Source organism: Littorina saxatilis, linkage group LG11 (genome assembly GCF_037325665.1).
Source record: "Littorina saxatilis isolate snail1 linkage group LG11, US_GU_Lsax_2.0, whole genome shotgun sequence".
In the NCBI taxonomy this organism is placed as follows: Eukaryota; Metazoa; Mollusca; class Gastropoda; order Littorinimorpha; family Littorinidae; genus Littorina; species Littorina saxatilis.
Genome location: NC_090255.1, coordinates 68292 through 93990, shown reverse-complemented (window position 1 = coordinate 93990; position 25699 = coordinate 68292). Strand labels below are relative to the sequence as shown.

Sequence of the window (25699 nt, the reverse complement as noted above, 5' to 3'; positions counted from 1 at the left end):
GGAGGTATGTTTCACGTCACACAGTTTCTACGACATCTCTAAAGGTATGTTTCACATCAGACAGTTTCAAGGACATATCTAGAGGTATGTTTGACGTCAGACAGTTTCCATGACATATCAAGAGGTATGTTTCACGTCACACAGTTTCCACGACATATCTAGAGGTATGTTTCACGTCAGACAGTTTCCATGACATCCCTGGAGGTATGTTTCACGTCAGACAGTTTACACGACATATCTAGAGGTATGTTTGACGTCACACAGTTTCCACGACATATCTAGAGGTATGTTTCACGTCAGACAGTTTCCATGACATCCCTGGAGGTATGTTTCACGTCAGACAGTTTACACGACATATCTAGAGGTATGTTTTACGTCACACAGTTTCCACGACATATACAGAGGTAATTTTCACGTCAGACAGTTTCCACGACATCCCTGGAGGTATGTTTCAAGTCAGACAGTTTGCACGACATATCTAGAGGTATGTTTAACATCACACAGTTTGCACGACATCTCTAGAGGTATGTTTTACATCAGACAGTTTCCACGACATCCCTGGAGGTATGTTTCAAGTCAGACAGTTTGCACGACATATCTAGAGGTATGTTTAACATCACACAGTTTGCACGACATCTCTAGAGGTATGTTTCACATCAGACAGTTTCCACGACATCCCTGGAGGTATGTTTTACATCAGACAGTTTCCACGACATCCCCGGAGGTATGTTTCACGTCAGACAGTTTCCATGACATATCTAGAGGTATGTTTCACATCACACAGTTTCCATGACATATCTAGAGGTATGTTTCACGTCACACAGTTTTTACGACATATCCTGAGGTATGTTTTACATCACACAGTTTCCATGACATATGTAGAGGTATGTTCCACATCAGACAGTTTCCATGACATATCTAGAGGTATGTTTCACGTCAGACAGTTTCCATGACATCTCAAGAGGTATGTTTCACATCACACAGTTTCCACGACATCTCAAAAGGTATGTTTGATATCAGACAGTTTCCACGACATCTCAAGAGGTATGTTTCACATCACACAGTTTCCACGACATCTCAAGAGGTATGTTTCACCACAGACAGTTTCCACGAGATCTGAAGAGGTATGTTTCATATCAGACAGTTTCCACGACATCTCAAGAGGTATGTTTCACATCAGACAGTTTTCATGACATCTCAAGAGGTATGTTTCACATCAGACAGTTTCTATGACATCTCAAGAGGTACGTTTTGCGATTCACTGTTTCAAAGAGTCCCGTTTCTACTTGTTAGTTCCAGTTGCTACAACAGAAAATATTTGTGTGTGTGTGTGGGTATGTGTGTGAGTGTGTGTGTGTATGTTTGTCTATGTGTGTGCGCGCGCGCGCGTGTGTGTGTGTGTGTGTGTGTGTGTGTGTGTGTGTGTGTGTGTGTACGCTACGAGAGTACCAGACCCGGGTACAGAGAGACATGTTTGTGTGACACAGAGAGACATGTTTGTGTGACACAGAGAGACATGTTTGTGTTATTCAGAGAGAAATTTGTGTGTGACACAGAGAGACATGTTTGTGTGATAGAGAGAGACATGTTTGTGTGATAAGGAGAGACATGTTTGTGTGACACAGAGATACATGTTTGTGTGACACAGAGAGACATGTTAGTGTGTTACAGAGACATGTTTGTGTGATACAGAGAGACATATTTGAGTGACACGGAGAGACATGTTTTTGTGACACAGAGAGACATGTTTGTGTGGCACAGGCAGCCTGGCCCAGCTAGTACAGCAGGAAGGCACGCTGCGAGATACAAAGAGACATGTTTGTGTGATACAGGCAGCCTGGCCCAGCTAGTACAGCAGGAAGGCACGCTGCGAGAGTACCAGACCAGGGTGTATGGCGCCGAGATGCTGATGGCGATCAGCGTCCTACATCGTCACGGCTTTATGCACCGCAACGTGCAGCCGTCCAACTTCCTCCTCGACCAGTTCGTAAGGCACTTCTGACTCCCCCCCCCCCCCCCACCTGCCATCTCTCTCTCCCCTCCCCCTCCCCCCTGTGTCCATTTCAACTTTGACCAGTTCGTAAGGCACTTCTGACTCCCCCCCCCCCCCACCTGCCATCTCTCTCTCCCCTCCCCCTCCCCCCTGTGTCCATTTCAACTTTGACCAGTTCGTAAGGCACTTCTGACTCCCCCCCCCCCCACCTGCCATCTCTCTCTCCCCTCCCCCTCCCCCCTGTGTCCATTTCAACTTTGACCAGTTCGTAAGGCACTTCTGACTCCCCCCCCCCACCTCTCTCTCCCCTCCCCCTCCCCCCTCTGTCCATTTCAACTTTGACCAGTTCGTAAGGCACTTCTGACTCCCCCCCCACCTGCCATCTCTCTCTCCCCTCCCCCTCCCCCCTGTGTCCATTTCAACTTTGACCAGTTCGTAAGGCACTTCTGACTCCCCCCCCCACACCTGCCATCTCTCTCTCCCCTCCCCCTCCCCCCTGTGTCCATTTCAACTTTGACCAGTTCGTAAGGCACTTCTGACTCCCCCCCCCCCCACCTGCCATCTCTCTCTCCCCTCCCCCTCCCCCCTCTGTCCATTTCAACTTTGACCAGTTCGTAAGGCACTTCTGACTCCTCCCCCCCCCCCCCCACCTGCCATCTCTCTCTCCCCTCCCCCTCCCCCCTCTGTTCATTTCAACTTTGACCAGTTCGTAAGGCACTTCTGACTCCCCCCCCCCACACACCTGCCATCTCTCTCTCCCCTCCCCCTCCCCCCTGTGTCCATTTCAACTTTGACCAGTTCGTAAGGCACCTCTGACTCCCCCCCCCCCCACCTGCCATCTCTCTCTCCCCTCCCCCTCCCCCCTCTGTCCATTTCAACTTTGACCAGTTCGTAAGGCACTTCTGACTCCCCCCCCCACCTGCCATCTCTCTCTCCCCTCCCCCTCCCCCCTGTGTCCATTTCAACTTTGACCAGTTCGTAAGGCACTTCTGACTCCCCCCCCCCCCCCACCTGCCATCTCCCTCTCCCCTCCCCCTCCCCCCTCTGTCCATTTCAACTTTGACCAGTTCGTAAGGCACTTCTGACTCCCCCCCCCCCCCCACCTGCCATCTCTCTCTCCCCTCCCCCTCCCCCCTCTGTCCATTTCAACTTTGACCAGTTCGTAAGGCACTTCTGACTCCCCCCCCCCCCACCTGCCATCTCTCTCTCCCCTCCCCCTCCCCCCTCCGTCCATTTCAACTTTGACCGGTTCGTAAGGCACTTCTGACTCCCGCCCAACCCCCCCTCTGCCATCTATCTCCCCCTCCTCCTTCTGTCCACTTCATCCTCGACCAGTTCATAAGGCACTTCTGACTCCCCCCCCCCCCACCTGCCATCTCTCTCTCCCCTCCCCCTCCCCCCTCTGTCCATTTCAACTTTGACCAGTTCATAAGGCACCTCTGACTCCCCTACCCCCCCCCCCCCCTCTCCCCTCTGCCATCTCTCTCCCCTTCCTCCTTCTGTCCACTTCATCCTCGACCAGTTCATAAGGCACCTCTGACTCCCCTACCCCCCCCTCTCCCCTCTGCCATCTCTCTCCCCCTCCTCCTTCTGTCCACTTCACCCTTGACCAGTTCATAAGGCACCTCTGACTCCCCTACCCCCCCCCCCCTCTCCCCTCTGTCATCTCTCTCCCTCTCCTCCTTCTGTCCACTTCACCCTTGACCAGTTCATAAGGCACTTCTGACTCCCCTACCCCCCCCTCCCCCCCTCTGCCATCTCTCTCCCCCTCCTCCTTCTGTCCACTTCATCCTCGACCAGTTCATTAGGCACCTCTGACTCCCCTACCCCCCCCCCCCCCTCTGCCATCTCTCTCCCCCTCCTCCTTCTGTCCATTTCATCCTCGACCAGTTCATAAGGCACCTCTGACTCCCCTACCCCCCCCTCTCCCCTCTGCCATCTCTCTCCCCCTCCTCCTTCTGTCCACTTCACCCTTGACCAGTTCATAAGGCACTTCTGACTCCCCTACCCCCCCCCCCCCCCCTCTGCCATCTCTCTCCCCCTCCTCCTTCTGTCCACTTTCATCCTCGACCAGTTCATAAGGCACCTCTGACTCCCCTACCCCCCTCCCCTCCCCCCCCTCTGCCATTTCTCTCCCCCTCCTCCTTCTGTGTGCTGATTGGTTTGTGTTGATTGGTGTGTGTTGATTGGTGTTTGCTGATTGGTGTGTGCTGATTGGTTTGTGTTGATTGGTGTGTGTTGATTGGTGTTTGCTGATTGGTGTGTGCTGATTGGTTTGTGTTGATTGGTGTGTGTTGATTGGTGTTTGCTGATTGGTGTGTGCTGATTGGTTTGTGTTGATTGGTGTGTGTTGATTGGTGTTTGCTCATTGGTGTGTGCTGATTGGTTTGTGTTGATTGGTTTGTGTTGATTGGTTTGTGTTGATTGGTGTGTGTTGATTGGTGTGTGTTGATTGGTGTTTGCTGATTGGTGTGTGCTGATTGGTTTGTGTTGATTGGTGTGTGCTGATTGGTGTGTGCTGATTGGTGTGTGTTGATTGGTGTTTGCTGATTGGTGTTTGCTGATTAGTGTTTGCTGATTGGTGTGTGCTGATTAGTGTATGCTGATTGGTGTGTGCTGATTGGTGTGGGCTGATTGGTGAGTGCTGATTGGTGAGTGCTGATTGGTGTGTGCTGATTGGTTTGTGCTGATTGGTGTGTGTTGATTGGTGTGTGCTGATTGGTGTGTGCTGATTGAAGTGGGCTTATTGGTGTGGGCTGATTAGTGTGGGCTGATTGGTGTGTGCTGATTGGTGTGTGCTGATTGGTGTGTGTTGATTGGTGTGTGCTGATTGGTGTGTGCTGATTGAAGTGGGCTTATTGGTGTGGGCTGATTAGTGTGGGCTGATTGGTGTGTGCTGATTGGTGTGTGCTGATTGGTGTGGGCTGATTGGTGTGGGCTGATTGGTGTGGGCTGATTGGTGTGTGCTGATTGGTGTGTGTTGATTGGTGTGGGCTGATTAGTGTTTGCTGATTGGTGTGTGCTGATTGGTTTGGGCTGGTTGGTCAATGCTGATTTGTGTGTGCTGATTGGTGTGTGTTGATTGGTGTGGGCTGATTGGTGTGGGCTGACTGGTGTGGGCTGATTGGTGTGGGCTGATTGGTGTGTGCTGGTTGGTCAATGCTGATTTGTGTGTGCTGATTGGTGTGTGCTGATTGGTGTGTGTTCATTGGTGTGTGCTGATTGGTGTGTGCTGATTGGTGTGGGCTGACTGGTGTGGGCTGATTTGTGTGTGCTGGTTGGTCAATGTTGATTGGTGTGTGCTGGTTGGTCAATGCTGATTTGTGTGTGCTGATTAGTGTGTGCTGATTGGTTTGTGTTGATTGGTGTGTGTTGATTGGTGTTTGCTGATTGGTGTGTGCTGATTGGTGTGTGCTGATTGGTGTGTGCTGATTGGTGTGTGCTGATTGGTGTGTGTTGATTGGTGTTTTCTGATTGGTGTGGGCTGATTGGCGTGGGCTGATTTGTGTGTGCTGGTTGGTCAATGTTGATTGGTGTGTGCTGGTTGGTCAATGCTGATTTGTGTGTGCTGATTAGTGTGTGCTGATTGGTTTGTGTTGATTGGTGTGTGTTGATTGGTGTTTGCTGATTGGTGTGTGCTGATTGGTGTGTGCTGATTGGTGTGTGCTGATTGGTGTGTGCTGATTGGTGTGTGCTGATTGGTGTGTGCTGATTGGTCAATGTTGATTGGTGTGTGTTGATTGGTGTTTGCTGATTGGTGTGTGCTGATTGGTTTGTGTTGATTGGTTTGTGTTGATTGGTTTGTGTTGATTGGGTTGTGTTGATTGGTGTGTGTTGATTGGTGTGTTGATTAGTGTGTGTTGATTGGTGTTTGCTGATTGGTGTGTGCTGATTGGTGTGTGCTGATTGGTGTGTGCTGATTGGTGTGTGTTGATTGGTGTTTGCTGATTGGTGTGTGCTGATTGGTGTGGGCTGACTGGTGTGGGCTGATTTGTGTGTGCTGGTTGGTCAATGTTGATTGGTGTGTGCTGGTTGGTCAATGCTGATTTGTGTGTGCTGATTAGTGTGTGCTGATTGGTTTGTGTTGATTGGTGTGTGTTGATTGGTGTTTGCTGATTGGTGTGTGCTGATTGGTGTGTGCTGATTGGTGTGTGCTGATTGGTGTGTGCTGATTGGTGTGTGTTGATTGGTGTTTTCTGATTGGTGTGGGCTGATTGGCGTGGGCTGATTTGTGTGTGCTGGTTGGTCAATGTTGATTGGTGTGTGCTGGTTGGTCAATGCTGATTTGTGTGTGCTGATTAGTGTGTGCTGATTGGTTTGTGTTGATTGGTGTGTGTTGATTGGTGTTTGCTGATTGGTGTGTGCTGATTGGTGTGTGCTGATTGGTGTGTGCTGATTGGTGTGTGTTGATTGGTGTGTGCTGATTGGTGTGTGCTGGTTGGTGTTTGCTGATTGGTCAATGTTGATTGGTGTGTGTTGATTGGTGTTTGCTGATTGGTGTGTGCTGATTGGTTTGTGTTGATTGGTTTGTGTTGATTGGTTTGTGTTGATTGGTTTGTGTTGATTGGTGTGTGTTGATTGGTGTGTGTTGATTAGTGTGTGTTGATTGGTGTTTGCTGATTGGTGTGTGCTGATTGGTGTGTGCTGATTGGTGTGTGCTGATTGGTGTGTGTTGATTGGTGTTTGCTGATTGGTGTTTGCTAATTAGTGTTTGCTGATTGGTGTGTGCTCATTAGTGTATGCTGATTGGTGTGTGTTGATTGGTGTGTGTTGATTGGTGTGTGCTGATTGGTGTGTGCTCATTAGTGTTTGTTGATTGGTGTGTGCTGATTGGTGTGTGTTGATTGGTGTGTGCTGATTAGTGTTTGCTGATTGGTGTGTGCTGATTGGTGTGTGTTGATTGGTGTGTGCTGATTAGTGTATGCTGATTGGTGTGTGTTGATTGGTGTGTGTGGTTGATTGGTGTGTGCTGATTTGTGTGGGCTGATTGGTGTGTGCTGATTGGTGTGGGCTGATTGGTGTGGGCTGATTTGTGTGTGCTGGTTGGTCAATGCTGATTGGTGTGTGCTGATTGGTGTGGGCTGATTGGTGTGTGTTGATTGGTGTTTGCTGATTGGTGTGTGTTGATTGGTGTGTGTTGATTTCTGTGTGCTGATTGGTGTGTGCTGATTGGTGTGTGCTTATTGGTGTGGGCTTATTGGTGTGTGCTGATTAGTGTTTGCTGATTGGTGTGTGCTGATTGGTGTGTGTTGATTGGTTTGTGTTGATTGGTGTGTGTTGATTGGTGTGGGCTGATTGGTTTGTGCTGATTGGTGTGTGCTGATTGGTGTGGGCTGATTGGTGTGTGCTGATGGGTGTGGGCTGATTGGTGTGTGTTGATTGGTGTGTGTTGATTGGTGTGTGCTGATTGGTGTGTGTTGATTGGTGTGTGCTGATTGGTGTGTGCTGATTGGTGTGTGTTGATTGGTGTGTGTTGATTGGTGTGGGCTGATTAGTGTTTGCTGATTGGTGTGTGCTGATTAGTGTATGCTGATTGGTGTGTGTTGATTGGTGTGTGTTGATTGGTGTGTGCTGATTGGTGTGTGCTCATTAGTGTTTGTTGATTGGTGTGTGCTGATTGGTGTGTGTTGATTGGTGTGTGCTGATTAGTGTTTGCTGATTGGTGTGTGCTGATTGGTGTGTGTTGATTGGTGTGGGCTGATTAGTGTATGCTTATTGGTGTGTGTTGATTGGTGTGTGTGGTTGATTGGTGTGTGCTGATTTGTGTGTGCTGATTGGTGTGTGCTGATTGGTGTGGGCTGATTGGTGTGGGCTGATTTGTGTGTGCTGGTTGGTCAATGTTGATTGGTGTGTGCTGGTTGGTCAATGCTGATTGGTGTGTGCTGATTGGTGTGGGCTGATTGGTGTGTGTTGATTGGTGTGTGCTGATTGGTGTGTGTTGATTGGTGTGTGTTGATTTCTGTGTGCTGTTTGGTGTGTGCTGATTGATGTGTGCTGATTGGTGTGGGCTTATTGGTGTGGGCTGATTGGTGTGTGCTGATTGGTGTGTGCTGATTGGTGTGTGCTGATTGGTGTGTGTTGATTGGTTTGTGTTGATTGGTGTGTGTTGATTGGTGTGGGCTGATTGGTTTGTGCTGATTCGTGTGTGCTGATTGGTGTGGGCTGATTGGTGTGTGCTGATGGGTGTGGGCTGATTGGTGTGTGTTGATTGGTGTGTGTTGATTGGTGTGTGCTGATTGGTGTGTGCTGATTGGTGTGTGCTGATTGGTGTGTGTTGATTGGTGTGGGCTGATTAGTGTTTGCTGATTGGTGTGTGCTGATTGGTGTGTGCTGATTGGTGTGTGTTGATTGGTGTGGGCTGATTAGTGTTTGCTGATTGGTGTGTGCTGATTGGTGTGTGTTGATTGGTGTGTGTTGATTTCTGTGTGCTGATTGGTGTGTGCTGATTGGTGTGTGCTTATTGGTGTGGGCTTATTGGTGTGGGCTGATTGGTGTGTGCTGATTGGTGTGTGCTGATTGGTGTGTGTTGATTGGTGTGTGTTGATTGGTGTGTGTTGATTGGTGTGTTTTGATTGGTGTGGGCTGATTGGTGTGTGCTGATTGGTGTGTGCTGATTGGTGTGGGCTGATTGGTGTGTGCTGATTGGTGTGTGCTGATTGGTGTGTGCTGATTGGTGTGTGCTGATTGGTGTGTGCTGATTGGTGTGTGTTGATTGGTGTGGGCTGATTAGTGTTTGCTGATTGGTGTGGGCTGATTAGTGTTTGCTGATTGGTGTGTGCTGATTGGTGTGTGTTGATTGGTGTGTGCTGATTGGTGTGGGCTTGTTGGTCAATGCTGATTTGTGTGCTGATTGGTGTGTGTTGATTGGTGTGTGCTGATTGGTGTGTGTTGATTGGTGTGTGCTGATTGGTGTGTGCTGATTGGTGTGTGTTGATTGGTGTGTGTTGATTGGTGTGTGCTGATTGGTGTGGGCTGATTGGTGTGTGTTGATTGGTGTGTGCTGATTAATAATAATAATAATAATAAGAAGAACATTTATATAGCGCTAAATCAAAAACTTTCGTTAAAAAGGCTTGCTCTAAGCGCTTGACATCTAAACTAAAACGTCATTCACACTCTTTACAATGATGTACAAGAACTTCATGTCACACTCTTTCATTCAGTATAGCACCATTCACACAGTTGTTATTCTGTACAAGACAATAAGTTAGTCTAACATTTAGAATGTTCATAAGATGAAAACAAGAGAAAACCAGACTGATTAAAACAACTGCTTAGTGCTAACAAAGCATGAATCTTAATGATAACGTAATACATGTTTAACTGTTAAGACCATAAAAAAAAAACCTATATGCTAAAATAACTTCGAACTTTTAAGAACTTCTTATAAGATACACAGCTGGTGTGGGCTGGTTGGTCAATATTGATTGGTGTGTGCTGGTTGGTCAATGCTGATTTGTGTGTGCTGATTGGTGCTGATTTGTGTGTGTTGATTTGTGTGTGTTGATTGGTGTGTGCTGATTGGTGTGGGCTGATTGGTGTGTGTTGATTGGTGTGTGGTGATTGGTGTGTGCTGATTGGTGTGTGTTGATTGGTGTGTGGTGATTGGTGTGTGCTGATTGGTGTGCGCTGATTGGTGTGGGCTGATTGGTGTGTGTTGATTGGTGTGTGGTGATTGGTGTGTGCTGATTGGTGTGGGCTGATTGGTGTGTGTTGATTGGTGTGTGGTGATTGGTGTGTGCTGATTGGTGTGCGCTGATTGGTGTGTGCTGATTGGTGTGTGCTGATTGGTGTGGGCTGATTGGTGTGTGCTGATTGGTGTGTGTTGATTGGTGTGTGTTGATTGGTGTGTGTTGATGGGTGTGGGCTGGTTGGTCAATGCTGATTTGTGTGTGCTGATTGGTGTGTGCTGATTGGTGTGCGCTGGTTGGTCAATGCTGATTGGTGTGTGCTGATTGGTCAATGTTGATTGGTGTGTGTTATTATATGGTCAATGCTGATTGGTGTGTGCTGATTGGTCAATGTTGATTGGTGTGTGCTGGTTGGTCAATGCTGATTGGTGTGTGTTGATTGGTCAATGTTGATTGGTGTGTGCTGATTGCATATTGGTGTGTGCTGATTGGTGTGTGTTGATTGGTGTGTGCTGATTGGTCAATGTTGATTGGTGTGTGCTGGTTGGTCAATGCTGATTGGTGTGTGCTGATTGGTCAATGTTGATTGGTGTGTGCTGATTGCATATTGGTGTTTGCTGATTGGTGTGTGTTGATTGGTGTGTGCCGATTGGTGTGTGTTGATTGGTGTGTGCTGATTGGTGTGTGCTGATTGGTGTGTGCTGATTGGTGTGTGCTGATTTGTGTGTGCTGATTGGTGTGGGCTGGTTGGTCAATGTTGATTGGTGTGTGCTGGTTGGTCAATGCTGATTGGTGTGTGCTGATTGGTCAATGTTGATTGGTGTGTGTTATTATATGGTCAATGCTGATTGGTGTGTGCTGATTGGTCAATGTTGATTGGTGTGTGCTGGTTGGTCAATGCTGATTTTTGTGTGCTGATTGGTGTGTGTTGATTGGTGTGTGCTGATTGGTGTGTTTAGGGTCACGTGAAGATCGCTGACTTTGGCTGTTCTTTCCGTTTCATGCCGGACGAGATTTGCCAAAAGATGTCTACTGAACCTTCCATCAAAGGTGAGGTGTCAGTCATGTCCACTGAACCTTCCATCAAAGGTGAGGTGTCAGTCATGTCCACAGAACCTTCCATCAAAGGTGAGATGTCTGTCATGTTCACTTAACCTTCCATCAAAGGTGAGATGTCAGTCGTGTCCACTCAACCTTCCATCAAAGGTGAGATGTCAGTCGTGTCCACTGAACCTTCCATCAAAGGGACGTGAGATGTCTGTCCACCATACACATTTCATTATCATTCAATATGTTATGTCTGTCTACCAAACACGTTTCATTATCATTCAATATGTTATGTCTGTCTACCATACACGTTTCATTATCATTCAATATGTTATGTCTGTCTACCATACACGTTTCACTATAATACAATATGTTATGTCTGTCTACCATACACGTTTCATTATCATACAATATGTTATGTCTGTCTACCATACACGTTTCATTATCATTCAATATGTTATGTCTGTCTGCCATACACGTTTCAATATCATTCAATATGTTATGTCTGTCTACCATACACGTTTCATTATCATTCAATATGTTATGTCTGTCTACCATACACGTTTCATTATCATACAATATGTTATGTCTGTCTACCATACACGTTTCATTATCATTCAATATGTTATGTCTGTCTACCATACACGTTTCATTATCATTCAATATGTTATGTCTGTCTACCATACACGTTTCACTATAATACAATATGTTATGTCTGTCTACCATACACGTTTCAATATCATTCAATATGTTATGTCTGTCTGCATAAAGCTCGTCCTTCTGTCTGTCCGTTTGTCTGTCCGTCGGTCTGTCTCCGTCTGTCTGTTTGTCCGTCTGTTTGTCTGTCCGTCTCTGTCTGTCTGTCTGTCTGTCTGAATTTGGTGTAACATGTGTTCCGACAGACGGGAAGCCGTTCATATCCGGTGAACGACGAGACAGGGTTCAGATCTACCAGAGAAAGGTTAGTGCTGTGAGACAGAGAGAACTTTGAACTTTATTTATTCATCTAGAGAGAGAGAGAGAGAGAGAGAGAGAGAGAGAGAGAGAGAGAGAGAGAGAGAGAGAGAGAGAGAGGGAGGGGGGAGAGAGAGAAGAGAGAGGGAGATAGGAAGAGAGACAGGGAGAGAGAGAGAGATAGAGAGTGAGAGAGATAGAGAGAGAGAGAGAGAGAGAGATAGGAAGAGAGAGAGAGAGAGAGAGTGAGAGAGAGTGAGAGAGAGAGAGAGAGGAGGGAGAGAGAGAGAGAGGGAGAAAGAGAAAGGGAGAGAGAGAGAGGGAGAGATAGAGAGGGAGAGAGAGATAGAGGGGAGAGAGAGGGAGAAAGAGAGAGAGAGAGTGGGAAAGAGAGAGGGAGAGAGAGAGATAGAGAGAGAACGTGAAAGATAGAGAGACAGAGACAATAGAGACAGAGTAGGAGAGAGAGAGAGTGAGAGAGAGAGGGAGTGTGTGTGAATGAGAGATGCGAAAAAAAGAGAGAGAGAGGAAAAGAAAGAGGGAGAACGAGAGAGACATAATGGGAGAGAGAGGGATAGAGTGAGAGAGACATAATGGGAGAGAGAGGGATAGAGTGAGAGAGACATAATGGGAGAGAGAGGGATAGAGTGAGAGAGACATAATGGGAGAGAGAGGGATAGAGTGAGAGAGAGACATAATGGGAGAGAGAGGGATAGAGTGAGAGAGAGACATAATGGGAGAGAGAGGGATAGAGTGAGAGAGACATAATGTGAGAGAGAGGGATAGAGTGAGAGAGAGACATAATGGGAGAGAGAGGGATAGAGTGAGAGAGAGACATAATGGGAGAGAGAGGGATAGAGTGAGAGAGACATAATGGGAGAGAGAGGGATAGAGTGAGAGAGACATAATGGGAGAGAGAGGGATAGAGTGAGAGAGACATAATGGGAGAGAGAGGGATAGAGCGAGAGAGACATAATGGGAGAGAGAGGGATAGAGTGAGAGAGAGACATAATGGGAGAGAGAGGGATAGAGCGAGAGAGACATAATGGGAGAGAGAGGGATAGAGTGAGAGAGAGACATAATGGGAGAGAGAGGGATAGAGTGAGAGAGAGACATAATGGGAGAGAGAGGGATAGAGTGAGAGAGAGACATAATGGGAGAGAGAGGGATAGAGTGAGAGAGAGACATAATGGGAGAGAGAGGGATAGAGTGAGAGAGAGACATAATGGGAGAGAGAGGGATAGAGTGAGAGAGAGACATAATGGGAGAGAGAGGGATAGAGTGAGAGAGAGACATAATGGGAGAGAGAGGGATAGAGACATAATGGGAGAGAGAGGGATAGAGTGAGAGAGAGACATAATGGGAGAGAGAGGGATAGAGTGAGAGAGAGGGATAGAGTGAGAGAGAGGGATAGAGTGAGAGAGAGGGATAGAGTGAGAGAGAGGGATAGAGTGAGAGAGAGGGATAGAGTGAGAGAGACATAATGGGAGAGAGAGGGATAGAGTGAGAGAGACATAATGGGAGAGAGAGGGATAGAGTGAGAGAGACATAATGGGAGAGAGAGGGATAGAGTGAGAGAGAGACATAATGGGAGAGAGAGGGATAGAGTGAGAGAGAGGGATAGAGTGAGAGAGAGGGATAGAGTGAGAGAGAGGGATAGAGTGAGAGAGAGGGATAGAGTGAGAGAGAGGGATAGAGTGAGAGAGAGGGATAGAGTGAGAGAGAGGGATAGAGTGAGAGAGAGGGATAGAGTGAGAGAGAGGGATAGAGTGAGAGAGACATAATGGGAGAGAGAGGGATAGAGTGAGAGAGACTTAATGGGAGAGAGAGGGATAGAGTGAGAGAGACATAATGGGAGAGAGAGGGATAGAGTGAGAGAGACATAATGGGAGAGAGAGGGATAGAGTGAGAGAGACATAATGGGAGAGAGAGGGATAGAGTGAGAGAGACATAATGGGAGAGAGAGGGATAGAGTGAGAGAGACATAATGGGAGAGAGAGGGATAGAGTGAGAGAGACATAATGGGAGAGAGAGGGATAGAGTGAGAGAGACATAATGGGAGAGAGAGGGATAGAGTGAGAGAGTGGGTGAGAGATACATAATGAGAGAGAGAGGGGTAGAGTGAGAGAGAGAGCGATAGAGTGAGAGAGACATAATGGGAGAGAGAGGGATAGAGTGAGAGAGTGGGTGAGAGAGACATAATGAGAGAGAGAGGGGTAGAGTGAGAGAGACATAATGGGAGAGAGAGGGGTAGAGTGAGAGAGAGAGGGATAGAGTGAGAGAGACATAATGGGAGAGAGAGGGATAGAGTGAGAGAGTGGGTGAGAGAGACATAATGAGAGAGAGAGGGGTAGAGTGAGAGAGACATAATGGGAGAGAGAGGGATAGAGTGAGAGAGACATAATGGGAGAGAGAGGGATAGAGTGAGAGAGACATAATGGGAGAGAGAGGGATAGAGCGAGAGAGAGAGAGAGAGTGGGTGAAAGAGACATAATGGGAGAGAGAGGGATAGAGTGAGAGAGAAAGAGGGAGAGCGAGAGAGACATAATGGGAGAGAGAGGGATAGAGTGAGAGAGAGAGAGAGAGTGGGTGAAAGAGACATAATGGGAGAGAGAGGGATAGAGTGAGAGAGACATAATGGGAGAGAGAGGGATAGAGTGAGAGAGAGAGAGAGTGGGTGAAAGAGACATAATGGGAGAGAGAGGGATAGAGTGAGAGAGAGAGAGAGAGTGGGTGAAAGAGACATAATGGGAGAGAGAGGGATAGAGTGAGAGAGAAAGAGAGAGTGGGTGAAAGAGACATAATGGGAGAGAGAGGGATAGAGTGAGAGAGAAAGAGAGAGTGGGTGAAAGAGACAGAATGAGAGAGAGACATAATGGGAGAGAGAGGGATAGAGTGAGAGTTACGAAGAGAGAGGGAGAGAGAGAGAGAGAGAGAGAGGGATAGAGTGAGAGAGAAAGAGAGAGTGGGTGAAAGAGACAGAATGAGAGAGAGAGAGTGGGAGCGAGAGTTACGAAGAGAGAGGGAGAGAGAGGGATAGAGTGAGAGAGAAAGAGAGAGTGGGTGAAAGAGACAGAATGAGAGAGAGTGGGAGCGAGAGTTACGAAGAGAGAGGGAGAGAGAGGGATAGAGTGAGAGAGAAAGAGAGAGTGGGTGAAAGAGACAGAATGAGAGAGAGAGAGTGGGAGCGAGAGTTACGAAGAGAGAGAGAGAGAGAGAGAGAGAGGGATAGAGTGAGAGAGAAAGAGAGAGTGGGTGAAAGAGACAGAATGAGAGAGAATACGAATACGAATACGAAAGTTTATTCAGTTTTAGGCCAGAGCCCCTTCTAAAGGGTATGCGCCCATATACAACATAATCATAGTAAAACATTGTGTTTCATAAATGACCCAAATTTGTACACATCAAACAGTAATACATGTGTACATAAATCATGTCACAGTGATTAATCTTTTCATTCCCTGATAAATGTATTGTGCTAATTTGGATATTTGACTGACATTTCCAGTAGACATAAGCAAAGTATATTGGTACATACATGGATGATTATAATATTTTGGCTTTATCAATAATACTCTTAGGTCACGTAGTGCAGGACAGCAAAACATAAAATGTATTTCATTTTCTTCAGCCAATTTACACAGACGACACAACAAATCTTCCTCACTCCGTACACTATACCTACATCTGTGTACAGCGAGATCCGAAACACCGAACCTAAATTTAGTTAATGCACTTTTCACATAGCTGTTCATTTCCATATCTATATACGCTTCAGTACTGCTTCCGGTGTTAAACAATCTGTATGTAGAAAATCGATCACTGCTTTGCATATGGTCGTTCCAGTCTTGCCATCTGCAATCTATCAATCGTTGTCTAAAACATTTCAAAAGTCCACCAATACTGCCCACCCCTTGGTTGTACCATACATCTGCAAACCCATGAGAGAACAAACACTTTCGAACATCCGTCGCCCATGTAATTTTGCGAATGAGAGAGAGAGAGAGAGAGAGAGAGAGAGAGAGAGAGAGAGAGAGAGAGAGAGAGAGAGAGAGAGAGAGAGTTACAAAGAGAGAGGGAGAGAGAGGGATAGAATGAGAGAGAAAGAGAGAGTGGGTGAAAGAGACAGAATGGGAGAGAGAGAGAGAGAGAGTGGGAGCGAGAGTTACGAAGAGAGGGGGAGAGGGAGAGAGAGGGATAGAATGAGAGAGTGGGTGAAAGAGACAGAATGAGATAGAGAGAGTGGGAGCGAAAGTTACAAAGAGAGAGGGAGAGAGAGAGAGAGAGAGATAGAGTGAGAGAGAGAGAGTGGGTGAAAGAGACAGAATTAGAGAGAGAGAGATAGAGCGAGAGTTACAAAGAGAGAGATAGAGCGAGAGGTACGGAGAGAGGGAGAGCGAGAGTTACAAAGAGAGAGATAGAGCGAGAGTTACAAAGAGAGAGAGAGAGCGAGTTACAAAGAGAGAGGGAGAGCGAGAAGTAGAAAAAGCAAGATTCGTTCACCCCTTCCCCCTCCATGTATGGACTGGGAGAAGTATTTTTTTTATTAGCAAAATCATAAAATACGTCTACATAACACCATTTTTCCTATGCTGTTTTCATGTAATAGACCCCCCCCCCCTCCCCCATGTATGGCCTAAGCAAGATTCTTTAAAAAAAAAAATAAAAAAAATGTATGGCCTCTAGGTTAGAAAAAATACCCGAAAGAAGGCAGACACATGCAATAGGTTTCAGCAAGATTCCTTGAAATACCCCCTTCATGTATGGCCTATGCTTGGGTTAAAAAATTAGAAAAGAAAAACAACGAAAGAATGCCACGATGCATTAGCAAAAATCCTGCAGTTGAGCCGTGGCGTGGCAAGGCAAAATCAAATTGGCGGGGGAGAGAAACGTGGTGAATGGTGAAATAATGTTGCAAATTCTCTTTAGTATAAACCCTGTGGCAGAATCCAGTAAGGTTTTGAAACACTTGAAGAAAGTTTTACAGACTGATAAATGGGATTTACCTGTCGAGTGTATAGAGCTAGTTGTATATCCAGATATCCAGAGGACAAACTCTAAATATCTCTCTTTGTCCCTGTCTGTCTTCCAGTGATCTGGTTGTTGTCACCTACAACAACAACAACAAATGCTGTACATGCAAACGATGTTCCAAGACAAAAGTGTGTGTGAACTTAATCAAAATAACAAATTTCAGTTTGTTGAGCACCACATCTCTTCCAAGTCTTGCAGCGTTTTGAAAGTTGGAAGTATTAAAGGTAAAAGCCATCGTAAAGATACGAAATGGAAATCTAAAACGTCTAAAATATATAAATCTTGTTAAAATATTGTTTGTAGATTTATGTCCCTCATAGACACACATTGGTGTCATTTAAGCACCAATGATTGCGGACAAATACGAGATACCGCTCGCAAAAGATTGCAAAAAGATGCTCGATTATATCGGCTTGTGGTGAAAGCGTGCTAGCGTCTTCTTTAACACATCACAGTGTCCGATTTTTCAACTGATTCCGTGGTCGAACGGTTCTCTCGTTCGCCTGATGCGTGATCGAGTCGAGTTCAAATCTCCATCTGCCCGTAATTTTTTTTTTACTCTTTGGCATTTGTTTATTTTTGTTTATTTTCTTCATGTGCAAAAGAGTACGTTATAATAGCAAAATTGATTTAAAAATATTTTTTTTAGGCTGGATTGTTTTTTTTTGTTTAAAAATCTTTGGTTAACATGATATTAGTTTATTGATAAAGTTTGTTAACTTAAGCATGTAATAATAATAATAATAATAATAATAATAATAATAACGATTACTTATATAGCGCGTAAACCTCGTGGTGACGAGCCCAGAGCGCTTTACACTTACACAATCATAATACAAACAAGGAAAGAGAACTAAATCCGAATAAATTCAAACATGGTCACACACACCCACACACGCACGCACACACACACGCACACACACACACACACACACACACACACACACACGCGCGCGCACACACACACACACACAATCTTTGTTTCGTCATTGTCAATGTTCAGGTAACCCGCAATGTCATTCCATGTACGCATACGTTATTCTAGTACAACACACACAGGCACATACACATCCTCATGAACGCCACACTTTAGTAGATAATACACGTGGCAGCGCCGATGACTCACCGATCATGGGATCTCCTTCAGAGGTCTAACTTAAACATGTGTGTTTTGAGGGCTGTTCTAAAGGCAGATGGTGACTGGGAATCCCTAATGCTCCGGGGGATTTTCTCCCAGACAAGAGGTCCCTGGTACTTGAAGGATCTCTCAAATCCATAGTTAGTTGATTTTCTGTTTCTTTTTGGTTTACTAAGTACATTGGTATCTGTTGCAGAGCGAAGAGAGGAGAGGTTTGAATATTTTGATAACATCTCAGAGAGATAAGCAGGTCCTGTACCATGAAAGAAAGAGAAACAAATGCATGCAATTTTGTATTGAATACGACTTCTTACAGGCAGCCAGTGAAGGGATCTCAAAACAGGTGTGATGTGGTGTCTTTTAGGGGTCTTTGTGATTAATCTAGCGGAGTTGTTCTGTACTTTCTGCAGTTTTTCAATGAGATAGTCAAATGAACCAGAAAGAAGGGCATTTCCGTAATCTAGCCTTGAAAGAACGAGAGAGCAAATGAGGGTTTTTGTAGCATCGGAAGAAAGGCAGTGGCGGATGGAGCTAATTTTTCTCAGTTCATAGTAGGCATTTCTACAGACAGTGGAGACTTGTTGTTTGAAGCAGAGAGTTTCGTCGAAGATGACACCGAGGTTTCGTACTTGAGAAGCCAACTGAATATCAGTTCCAGCTATAGAGATTTGGGCAGGAAGGGATGGTTCTTTTTTAAGAGAAGGGGGTACAACTAGCATGATCTCGGTCTTGTCGTCATTAAGTTTCAATTTATTTTCGGTCATCCACAATTTCAAGTCAGAGATGCAGTTCTTAGTTGTCTCGATTGTGTTGGGGAGGTCAGTAATAGGGCCAGATTTTTGTAACTGAGTGTCATCAGCAAAGCTTTCATAGGAAACAGAGTGGCGAGAGATGACATTAGATATTGGTTTCGTGTACATGATGAATAGCACCGGGCCAAGTACAGAACCTTGGGGGACACCGAAAGTCAACGGGGATGGAACAGATTGGAAGCCGTCAATGGAGACTATTTGAGAGCGGTCTGTGAGGTAGGACTTAAACCAAGCTAAGGCAGTGTGGCAAATACCAAAAGAATTGTGAAGTCTTGTCAGGAGAACGGAGTGGTCAATAGTGTCAAATGCTGCCGAGAGATCTAATAGAGAAAGGACAGACACATGCTTTTGATCGAGAGCTAAGAGAAGGTCATTTGCAACTTTGATGAGAGCGGTTTCTGTTAAGCATGTAAACATTTGATTAAAAAAATTAAATAAATAACCATGAAGAAGGATGCTTCCCGCTTAAAAAAACAAAGGTGAGAAAGAAAAAAACCACCTAAAATGCGGTAGCAGCCACCTGCATGCAACTGAGATTAAAAACAAAAAAATAAAAAATAAATAAAAAGGGTCTCCCCGTGTTTTTATTTCATTCAGTTTGTTTGGGTATTTGCTATTGACTTTGAAACTGACACGCTGGCTAAAAAGCTGCAACATTGTGTCCTTCAAAGTCAAACTGTCGTTTAACTACCGCCCAGTATTTATTTTTACTGCCCAGTAATTATTTATTTTCCCCCGGTATTCATGTGTGTCTAGCGGAAGGTCGGCAGCTACCAGTTGGTTATTTTTAGAATTGAAGATTCCCGATGCTTGCTCTTCTCTGCGCACGCGTTACCGGCGTTTTCGCCGGCGTGTCAGTTTAAAAGTCAATAGCAACAACCCAAACAAACTGAATGAAATAAAAACACGGGGAGATTTTATTTTTTATTTTTTGATAAACCTCAGTTGCATGCAGGTGTACATGGTATAGTACCTAGTAAACGCCCACCCCCCAGTTTCGACCAGTGGACTAGTAGACAAGGAAAATAAATAAAGATTATTCAGTCTGCTGTTATTGTTTTTTTTTAATTGTTTCCTTTCCTTAGACATGCTTCGGGGATTGGACAGAAAAAGGTTTCTGGAGTGGCTGAGAGAATCGCAATACATTTTTGACTGGGAGGAAAAAGAAGAAACGAAAGCTTCATCTTTGGTTTAAACATAAGTTTATTTCAACAAATGTTACAATCATGACATGTATACAAAAGACACAGGTAACAGCAACAAGCTAGAAGCTTATAGTGGTGTTCCTTCTTTATTTGGTGTTTAACGTCGTTTTCAACCACGAAGGTTATATCGCGACGGGGAAAGGGGGGAGATGGGATAGAGCCACTTGTCAATTGTTTCTTTTTCACAAAAGTACTAATCGAAAATTTGCTCCAGGGGCTTGCAACGTAGTACAGTGGTGTTCCTGCATGGATATTATAACGTAAGGCGGTAACGGCTGAACAATTTGTCTAAACAAACCAAATTGGAAATCCAAAGCATCATCATTATAATCATCCTCATCTCATTAATCATCCAAAATTATCATAACATAATAAACGTTGCATAATCATTATAAAGAAAGACAGTAAGAGGAAGGAAGGAGGGGAAGAAAAGGAATAAAAAGAAGAGGGATGGGTATGAGTTGTGCAGACATTAAAGTTGTTGTCCGGCTTGTGGAGCATTGATTCTGGTTTGCCCAAAGCGGCCTGAACGTTCAATGAACGAATGTACTCTGGAAAAAATGTTCCTGTTCAAATCTAGAGAATACTGTCTGTCTCCATTTAGAAGGTGGGGGAGGTGAATACTGTGGTTAGGGAGGGTATGTATGGTTTATTGACGTGCTTCGCGATAATTTGAACAATCTAATAGGAAGTGTTTTACGGTTTCGTACGGAAATCCGCAGTCACAAGATGCATCTGTAGCAACGTGTCGTCTCACTAGACCGTTATTAAGATCACTTATATATAGCCTGAGGTTACAGTGAATTGTTTGTGATATGCGATCTCCAGAATACCAATAACACGGCGGACTTAAATCGTTTTTTGACAAAAAGTGCTTGAGGGACTTACTAAGTTTTATGTAGTCTGGTAAAGAATTCCAGAGTTGTGTTGTAGATGGGAGAAATGAGTTTTTGTATAATTCAGTGTTAAACGATGGAACTTTTCGTCGCGATATAACCTTCGTGGTTGAAAACGACGTTAAACACCAAATAAAGAAAGAAAGATGGAACTTTCCTATCTAAAGGTCTGCGCTGGCGATATGGATTATTAGTTGATATTAATGGTGGCAATATCGCAAGTAAGTAGTTTGGCACCTTACGGTGTACAATCTTGTGAAATAATATCAATTTTTGACGTTTACGCCTCTCTTAAAGTGAAATAAAGCCTGATTCGTCGTACAGTTGTTGATGGCTTGTACCGCGGACTGCTCCAACAATGGTCTTCATCTTCAAAGCTTCATCTTTGGCGGGAAGTGATGTCTGAAGAGGTTGATTTTGTGTGTTAGTGTTAGTGTTAGTGTTAGTGTGTGTGTGTGTGTGTGTGTGTGTGTGTGAGAGAGAGAGAGAGAGAGAGAGAGAGAGAGAGAGAGAGAGAGAGAGAGAGAGAGGGGGGGGGGGGTTTTGTGCAAAAACGCATCCTTTGAACACTTCTATAACAAATGACCAAAATATCGTTTTTCTAGCTAAGGACCCGCTCCTGCCAAGGGTATAGTACCTAGTAAACGCCCACCCCCCACTTTAAGAGGTTCAAAGTGAGAAAGTGATTGAGAGGTGCTAAGAGAGAGACAGACAGACAGACAGACAAAACAGTACACACACACACACACACACACACACACACACACACACACACACACACACACACACACACACACACTCAAAGGGAAGTGTCTGTCGTTTAAACATGTAGTATAGTCGGCTATCGACACGTAGCGCAATCGACACGTAGCACTACAGTACATTGGTTTTTCAAAAATAGTAATATTGACACGTAGTTCTATTGAGACGTAGTGATAATGGCACGTGTGCATTGTTGCAATAGCACTACGTGCCGATAACACTACTCCTTTCAGCAATTTGTGTCGATAGCACTACAGAAAATAGCGCAAACGATACGTAGCACAAATGACACGTAGCGCTAGCGAGACGCACCGCACCGGGCGCTATCAAAAATTCAAATTCCCAAATCTTTACTTCAGTTGATCAACTTACCTATTCTTGAAAGAAGTCAATCTTCATTTCAGATAGAAGGATAAGATTAACTTGCATCCAATAAGCAAGTCAAAAATACAAGTCAATAAGAAGAAAAAGCAAAAAAAAACGCCGATACATGTGGATTGACAGACTTCTAGCGCAACAAGCCTTATCCGCTGTAAACACAACATCGGTTTGTCGATCGAATTACACTACCGTCTATCAGTCGGCCAGCAATGTTCACTGCAAAATTCAACGGTAGAAAGAGGTTTGTGGGGCAGGCATCGGGCAAGAGGAAGAAGCAGCTTGCATTAGCTCCAAAAGCCGTACAAGAAAAGTCCACGTGCGATGAAAACGCGCCCCGCGAAGTTGGCGCAGCGGAGTGTGTCGTTTTGGATGGTGGAGGTGATGCACATTTTTCTCATCGACTTCAAGTCGAACCTCGGCCAGTGTTGTGCGATATACACGACAACCAGCAGGACATAGAGGGTGTTTCTTCCTCTGCGAAGAAGCTAAGAAGATTCAGTGGTGCCGATGACTTGCAGAACGCACAAGTGCCAGCCGATGTGCCTGCTGAACCGAAACGTACATGGTGTATCGTTGAGTGTGGTCAGCTCAACTGACTCGCTATTATTGGATGTGAAGTGCCCGGAATGCGAAGCAGGACATTTAAGGATACGCGTTGGAGAATCCCTGGGCTTGTCCCAAGAGTTAGCACTTTGCTGTGACAGCCGGCTGCCAGTACAGACGGTCAGAATTTTCTTCACCTAGAGAGAGCAACCGCAACCACATGAAGAATGTTCCCTTTGACGTGAACAAACAGATTGTCCTATACTCGCATGAGATTGGCAGTGGGTACTCAAGTGTGGAAAAGCTGTGCACAGTGTTTGGCATGCCCGTGATGAACAAAAGCTCATATCAAAGAATTGATAAAAAGGTCAATGCCAGCATCTTGGCCGTAACAAATGTCACACTGGTGGAAACTGTTCAGCATGTAACTGTTGCATACAGGCAGACCTTTCCTCAAGGTAGAGCAGATGTCCAGTTTGACGAAGAGGATGAAGACGCTGCCTGGGAAGAAGATGACGGTATTCTTTGGGTAGATGTTGCCTTTGGTGGCACCTGGCATAAAAGGGGTTTTTCGTCACATTATGGTGTAGGAGTGGTGGTTGACGTTCTCACTGGGTTGGTGCTCGACTTCTCTGTAAAATCCACCTACTGCCACACATGTGCCATGAATAAGGAGAAGTTGGAGGAGATGACCCCTGCCCAACAACTGCAGTGGGAGCAGCAACACCGGCCTGAGTGGAGCAGCAACACCGGCCTGAGTGCAGCAGCAACACCGGCCTGAGTGCAGCAGCAACACCGGGCTGAGTGGAGCAGCAACACCGGCCTGAGTGCAGCAGCAACACCGGGCTGAGTGCAGCATCAACACCGGCCTGAGTGCAGCAGCAACACCGGCCTGAGTGCAGCATCAACACCGGCCTGAGTGCAGCATCAACACCGGCCTGAGTGCAGCATCAACACCGGCCTGAGTGCAGCATCAACACCGGCCTGAGTGGAGCATCAACACCGGCCTGAGTGCAGCATCAACCACCAGGGATCTGCAAAGTCTATGGAGAGGGATGCAGCGTTGGAGTTATGGGGAAGGTAAGAATATAATCTGTATACCCCCACTATAGCCTATCCTTAAATTTTTGAACAGAGAGAGAGAGAGAGAGAGAGAGAGAGAGAGAGAGAGAGAGAGAGAGAGAGAGAGAGAGAGAGAGAGAGAGAGAGAGAGAGAGAGAGAGAGAGAGTGCACGAAGATTCGATTATGAATTAGTAACCCTAACAAAGTTCATTTATAGCCTTTTATAACAAAACAAGAACAAAACAATACTACTGTGAACACATTTTGTAACACAACACCCCCCCCCCCCCCCTTTATAAGCAACTCCTGAACTCATACATTGTGTTCTGCAAGTAAAGGTGCACAATTTGCTTGCCTACACAATGGGTTTTCTGATTTTCTTGTGGTTTACTGTGGTTCTTGTGCTAAGGCTGTGTATTGGACTGTCACTGTATGCCTGCATTATTAGTTGTCAGTAATTATTACATGTGCTGATTGTTCTCTTTGCCTGCGCGCGTATAGTATGTTGGTTATGTTTGGTCATAGTATGTTTGCTTATGTTTGGTCGTTATCTTTGCCTGTGCGTGTATTGTATGCTTGGTCGTTTTCTTTTCCTGTGCATGTATAGTTTGTTGGTTATGTTCGGTCGGTTCTTTGCCTGTGCGTGTATAGTATGCTTGGTCGATGTATGTATTGTAAAGCGCTAAGAGTAGACATTTTTTCTAGAATAGCGCTATAAAAGTTTGCATTATTATTATTATTATTATTATTATTATTATTATTTTTACTGTGCTGCAGGTCTGTTGAGCGTCACAACCTCAGGTACAGAACTATGCTGTCGGACGGAGATTCTACTGCTTTCAATGCTGTGGCTGCAGCTCAGCCCTACGGTCCCACACGTCTCATCACCAAGCTGGAATGTACCAACCACCCCCCCAAGAGAATGGGCACAGCTCTCCGCAAGGCAGCAAAGGATGGAAGGCTTGGTGGAAAAGGGGAGGGGCGACTAACCATGGAAAAGTGCCAACGCTTGCAAAACTACTTCCGTAGCGCGATCCTCAACAACCTTGAAGATCAGCGAGCCATGGAGCAGGCGATCTGGGCCACTTTCTTCCATGTAACTTCAACTGACGAGGACCCTCACCACGACAGATGTCCAGCCGGGCCAGCCTCATGGTGCTGTTTTCAAAGAGCCAGGGCAGAAGAGCAACCACCACCTCCACACGCAGAGCACAACGGCACCGCCTTGTCCAGGGAAGTTTCACATGCTGTTCTGCCCATCTACAGAAGAATGACCAATCCCATTCTTCTCAAGCGCGTGGCCCATGGCAAAACCCAGAACAGTAATGAGTCTCTGCACAATGTCATGTGGGGACACTGCCCCAAAGAAATCTTTGTTGGGAAAGACCGGGTGGAAGCAGCAACCGCTGAGGCTGTTGGGAAGTTCAACAGAGGCAACTTTCCACATGATCTTGCCAATAACTGATCTCATGGAGGCTGCTTTGGCCAAGAAAGACAAGGTGAGGATTCAGAAGGCAGAGAAAGCAACAGCTGTGGCCGCTGTGGCAGCACGTAGGGCAAGATGTGCGGGTCGTCAACACCAGCTGTGGCAGCCCGTAGGGCAAGATGTGCGGGTCGTCAACGCCAGCTGTGGCAGCCCGTAGGGCAAGATGTGCGGGTCGTCAACGCCAGCTGTGGCAGCCCGTAGGGCAAGATGTGCGGGTCGTCAACACCAGCTGTGGCAGCCCGTAGGGCAAGATGTGCGGGTCGTCAACGCCAGCTGTGGCAGCCCGTAGGGCAAGATGTGCGGGTCGTCAACGCCAGCTGTGGCCGCTGTGGCAGCCCGTAGGGCAAGATGTGCGGGTCGTCAACGCCAGCTGGAGCAGCAAGAAGACCAGGAGGGGGAGGTGTACGGAGCTGGACTGATGGGAGACGGGGGAGAATAAGTAACTGAACCATTTCAAGAAGTCTGTGAATAATACAGGAGCACCCATATCATCTTTATTTGGTCATCTGTCTTCATCTTTTTTACAGAAACATTTCACAAACTTTCAATCACCATTTTCTCAGAATATGATTTTCAAGGACGGTAACCACGCGATGAAGGTCTTCACTTGTCATCTACTTGTGGTAGACTACTAATTTTTTCCCCCCAATCATTGTAAATGAATTCGCCCCGTAGTTACAGAAGCGCTTTTTGGAAAAAACTTTTTATTTTAGTTTTATGAATTGGAATGAAAGCCTGAATATAATGTCAATCA

General features: G+C 45.8%; 1 protein-coding gene across 5 annotated transcripts in view; it reads left to right on the top strand.

Moving 5' to 3' along the window:
• Positions 1-25699, top strand: part of LOC138979354 (serine/threonine-protein kinase 38-like) — a 79372-nt gene that overhangs the window by 8650 nt on the left and 45023 nt on the right. For all 5 annotated transcript variants that reach the window (XM_070352039.1, XM_070352042.1, XM_070352040.1 and 2 more), the window contains 3 exons: positions 1833-1987; positions 10584-10674; positions 11574-11632. In XM_070352039.1, the coding sequence (XP_070208140.1) occupies positions 1833-1987; positions 10584-10674; positions 11574-11632 (305 nt within the window). The remainder of the gene's footprint in view (positions 1-1832; positions 1988-10583; positions 10675-11573; positions 11633-25699) is intronic.